Source organism: Apis dorsata, unplaced genomic scaffold, assembly GCF_000469605.1.
Source record: "Apis dorsata unplaced genomic scaffold, Apis dorsata 1.3 scaffold_1065, whole genome shotgun sequence".
In the NCBI taxonomy this organism is placed as follows: Eukaryota; Metazoa; Arthropoda; class Insecta; order Hymenoptera; family Apidae; genus Apis; species Apis dorsata.
In genome coordinates, this window is record NW_006264163.1 from 70,184 (window position 1) to 75,663 (window position 5,480).

Genomic DNA, 5,480 nt, shown 5'->3' on the forward strand with positions numbered 1-5,480 from the left:
GACGCAGTTGCCACCGCCGAGTCAAGATACCTCTATGGAAGCACGTGAGTACTACCGTCAAATGTGATACTCCTTTTATGCTTTTTCTGTCTCGTTTCGACCACCAGGGAGACTCTATTGGATGCTCTCGTTTGGTCGGGAGGTGGTACACGCGAGCCGCGTGTCTCTTCCGTTGCTTCTTTTGCCGTGCCTCTCCCCACGGATCTGTTTACAGGAACCGGAGCTCGGCGCAGGACACTTGGCCAGGTTATTTTTAACTATTCCAACCGTGCGCCCACTTTCTCTATCCTCTTCCCTTTTACACCCTTTTCCACCTTTAAGACGCGATGCCTCGTGCGTCTGATTGGTAGGTACTGGTAGGATATATAGGGTAGGATATTTTACTCCTTTGGTTGAATCCTTTCACCGATCTTGATAAAAAGAATTTTCGGTTCTTTCGATCTCTTTTCTCTTCTTCCAACGCGTTGAAGAGAGGATCGATGATTAGATTAATTAGGAAACATTTGTTTTTGATAGGTTTATACGAGATGAATTTAATTTTGTCTAATAATAGAATAGAATTTGACTTAATCTGAATTATGCACTGATTAGAAAAACTGTAGGGAAATAATTCGTAAAGCACAAAACTCGAATGATTCGCGAGCATCGAAGAACGTTCGCGGAAGGAAGAAAGAATCCGAGTATAAAAACGGTCGCGAAGGAGGGAATAGAAGAAGAAGAAGAAGACGACGACGACGACGATGAAGAAGAAGAAGAAGAAGAAGAAGAAGAAGAAGAAGAAGAAGAAGAAGAAGAAGAAGAAGAAGAAGAAGAAGAAGGGAAGCTCGCCGTGAAACGTGTGCATCTCGTGTGTTTTCGATTACGCTTGCACGGCCGTACGCCGGCTGCGTACGACGTACGGCTCGTGACTTCGCGTATGAATCAGCCAGCTATTCTTTTCGCGCACTGGCCGACCGCCGACTCCGTCTCTTCTTCTCCGTATGCTCATTTCTCGCGCGCCTCGTCGCACACTCCGTTCCGCTTTTACTCTGTCCTCGTCACACGCGCGAATGAAGCGAGCCGAATCCACGCGAGCGATCCCTCCGTCTTATTTGCCACCTCCCTTTTTCGCCCTTCTGCGTCGCCCTTCCCGACGACCGAGTCACTGCCTTCCTCGTCAATCTTCCTGAACTCTTCGTTCCGCGTATACCGTGGAAAACGGCTCTCAGCTCGTGGATTCTCAATCTTTTGGGGATGGGATCGGAGTACAGTAATTTGAATTTCAGATTTAAGGGGTAATAAGTTGTTATGATAGTTTGGAAGGGTGGTTTTGGATACTACAATTTTGATTTTCACGATAATTTTTGTTAAGAATTTTTCTAATCATCTTGTGGACAAGTTTGTATTTTGGGAATTTTGTGTATTTTTGTGAATTGTGGTTGCACTTTTTAAATGTAAATTTTAAGATCGTTTCAATGGGAATCTTTTGATCGAACATTGTACATCGTAAAGGAAATTTTTCGAGTTGTAGTTTTTGGGATAAGAATTTTGGAATTGTTTTATTTTAAATATTAGATTGCTAGGGAATTAATTATAGTTTGGTATTTTCATTAAGAATCTCGTGAAATAATTTGTTGTATCGTTAAGGAATTTTATTTAAACTATAATTATATTTTCGTTGCATACTTGCAAATTAATAGAAATTTTGGGAATTAATTTTTGTAGTCATCAATGATTAAAAATTTTGAATTATAATAGACTTTATCTTTTCAAATTAGGATAACTCTTTGATACAAAAGAGTTCAGTAAAACAGTTACATGATTCATAAAATATAATATACCTACTTTGTAGATTATTATCAGTATACACAATTCCAGAACAATTATATGTAGAGTCAAAATGTAGTTGATGAATAGATTCATAAATTCGTATGAATATTCTCATTCAGATTAGTATTTATATTCTTTAAACTTGTAACAAAGCAGACTACTTTAAGTACTTTGCATAGATGCAACGTTTAATATTTTGCAGTATCAGGTTACCAGCTTTTCTGATTTTTAATTCGGTGTAAAAAACGTTATAAGTTTTTCAGAATAATTTGGCATGAATATTAAACGGGAAATAGATGTAATTAATTCGTGAAAATTACACGTCGTGAAAATTACACGACTAACAAAGTTGCTAGAGTAAGAAAAAAGAATTTGTTACATTCTAAATGTAGATATAAGTATTTCTTCAACACGAGGTTAGATATAATGTTGTTATGAGAAATTTAGCAAAGGAAATACTATTTCCTGTTTGATTAACATTTAAATTTAAATGTTAGTTAAAATACATTCAAGTCATATTCGAAGTAAACATTTTTAAAAGGATTTATAAAAGATCTTGATGGAATTATAAATAGTAATTATCGCATTTATCTGGAAGTTTTATATTAGCGAAACGTAGAAATAAAATATTTATTAATATGAGAAATTTTAAATTGAAATATTTAACCCTTCCAGCTATGAATATATATGTTTCATGCATTTATTTTTTGTACAATTAATTCAACACACGTTATCATATTCGATAGCACCGTTAAACATAAATGGAAAAACAATATATCAAATTAAAATTAAGAAAGAAATAAATAGCAGGAGAGCGAAACGATTTTATTCAAATCTTTGCATTTCAATTTATTCAAGTAATTTATGCTATGATATATATCAAAAGTAAAAAGTTATTTAAAACAGCATAATTTATCATAAAAATTATGTTTAAATTTTAAAGTATTTTTTAAATAAAAATATACAAATTATATACATCAGCAATTTTACTATTAATTACTATTAATTAGTATTTATTTATTGAAATATATAATATTAGTAAATATATAGTAATAAAATAAATAGTAAGATTTATGGATGCATTATTCACTATTTACTATTTACATTTTATTTATTACTGATATTATCCAGCACTTATTAATATTTATTTGCTGATAATATTCATTACATTACCAAGGAGTTTTTAAATCTATTATGCTTATATACTAGCTCTTTATTTTTCAAAAATATAAGCATAATATATATACAATTATAAATATGATTTACAATTATAAATATATCATAGCATAATATCGTAACATAATAACAAAATTAAAATTCGTTCAATAGATACAATTCAAATCAAAATAAAAATATATCATAAATTTCACCAGTCATCGTATATACAATATATCAATAAAAATATTGCGTATCCACGTGACAATCCATAATCTTCATATCGACAATCTTTTGTCCCCCGAAATCTCAACCAAAAGATCGCACCTTAAGCCACCTTAATCGAGTAGACAAGATCGACAATCGAATCTAATCGATAACTCTATCAATGAGAGCAGACTGATTAACAGAAAATCGTCAGTGGGCCTTCAGCCACAAAAGGAACGCACGATTTTTCGTTGAAGTTTCGCGGTGCTTTGTAGGCGTCATGGTTGTTTGCAATAACAACGCGATATCCGTATCGCGTGTTTGGCGAATACCGGTTTAAAAGCGGTTGATAAAGCCGGCGAACGGTGCGTCGGTTTATTTTAGATTATAACGTCGCATATCACCCCGTGTAATCTCGATAAATAGCTCGTTAATTCCGGTTGATCATAATAAGATAACCAAGCATTGGCAGCGCGCCAAAAATTTCGGCATTCCCAGATTCTGCCCTGGTCCCTTGTCTCCCCTCTTTTTCTTTTTCTTTCTAGCCCTATTGCGTTTTGCTCGTGGATCCGGTTCCTTTTCATTTTTCATCTACCGCGCACCACGATTCATCGCTTCTTCTAATTAACCCTCGTACCAAAACTTTGTGCTCCTTTGAAGTGAGATAACTGTATCGTTGTTTAAAGTTAATATTCGGGCATATAGGCATCTTTTTACTTAGGATACATTCCCTTTAAAGAAAATTTTGGATATAGCTGTGTCGTTAATCGACATACTTAGAGTTTTATTACCAAAAAATTGGAGAAATTTAATAATATTTAGCTATTGACGTGATTAAAGATAAAGGATTTTGTATACTTCGTGATATTTTTTCTTTCTTTTATTGACTATTCTTCTTGATTAGTTTTAGTGTAGGTAGTTTCTATTTCATTTTTTCTTTTTTGATTTCGATAACTACTTTTGATGGTGTGTATTACTTTTAAGAAATATATTGTATCGTTTTAAGTTTAGTTAATTCAGGCATTTTTCTGTGATTTTAAAGTAAAATTTTTAAGTATTTTTCTATTTTTATTTTTTTTTAATTTTGACAAATTACTAGAAATCACAATAGAAATATATTTCTAGTGATTTTATATAAATTTCGTTGCGTTTCTTATTTGTTCATTTGAATAAAATTAGTGTTATTAGTTTTTTGCAGCCAGTTTAAGATAATTCTATCTTGGTTTCTGTGTTTCCAGAGTAAAATCAGTTAGTCCAGTGCAGTTTAGCTGAATCGAGGTCAGAAAAGATTGCTTCGTTCAGGTTTATTGCATTCAGATAATCGAGATCATTGTCTATCTAATAGATCTAATTTCCCCTATGTGTTTTCGTAAATGAGGTCTCCGTACTGATCTCACCATGGCGAACGTAAGCAACTTTCTTACCAGTTATTGAACAAAATTAAATTCATTCTATTCATTCTATGATTTTAATCTTACAATTTTACAATATTTTCTTTCGAATATATTTTATGTTTGTTCGATCGGTAAAAAATAATAAAGTATAGTAATAAAAAATTCTATTATTTTTTTAATTGCATAAAGCACGCAAGAAGTATGGAAGTAAATTTGAGAAGTTTTAACGAAGCATAATTCAATGAAGTTGACAGGTTTCTACGAGACAATAATCGAAGAGTGTACAGCATAAAGTAGAAAATTCTCCTCAACTACTTTTATAAAGGAATCAACTGCATTCTACCAACTTACAGTCTACCAACTCTTCGATGAAGCTTTTACAAAACGCTCGAGAAGAGAATTTGAATAGAAGTATCTTGAAAGATTTCTAACGGAGCATTAATTAAACGAAATTAACAAATTTCCAAAGATAACCGAGTAGAATAAAATAATATTAAAATTTTCCTCAGGCTATTGATCTTAAGTTAAAAAGAAAATTCCATTTCCATTGAATTAAAATTCAAATTAAAATCAATTATTCCATTAATTCGTAATAAATAATTAAAGGAATTATCCGTCATTTGGACACACTCATCGTTTAAAATTTCATCGTCGAAAATTTCACCATCGTCTCGCCATAAGCGTTGCATAAGCGCGTTTAACCCACGGTAACGGTCTGTGACAGGACGTTTCTTACGGAAATACGGAAAGTTGGTCGCGCGAAATGCGGGTTGCACGCCTCCCGTACACCGGGCCCATGTGTATTCCGATGTTGTTACTTAACGTGTTTATTTCGGTGAGCTTCTGTAACCCTCGAGGCGTCCTTTTTTTTTTTTTTTTCCTCCTTTTCTCTTTTTCTTTCTCTTTTTTCCCTTT

General features: G+C 33.0%; 1 protein-coding gene across 1 annotated transcript in view; it reads left to right on the forward strand.

Annotated features, from left to right (window-relative positions):
- The window catches only part of LOC102678694 (lateral signaling target protein 2 homolog), an 83,766-nt gene that overhangs the window by 453 nt on the left and 77,833 nt on the right, over positions 1-5,480 (forward strand). The window contains exon 2 of the mRNA XM_006624471.2: positions 1-44. This exon is cut by the window's left edge and continues 314 nt beyond it. Within this exon, the coding sequence (XP_006624534.2) occupies positions 1-44 (44 nt within the window). The remainder of the gene's footprint in view (positions 45-5,480) is intronic.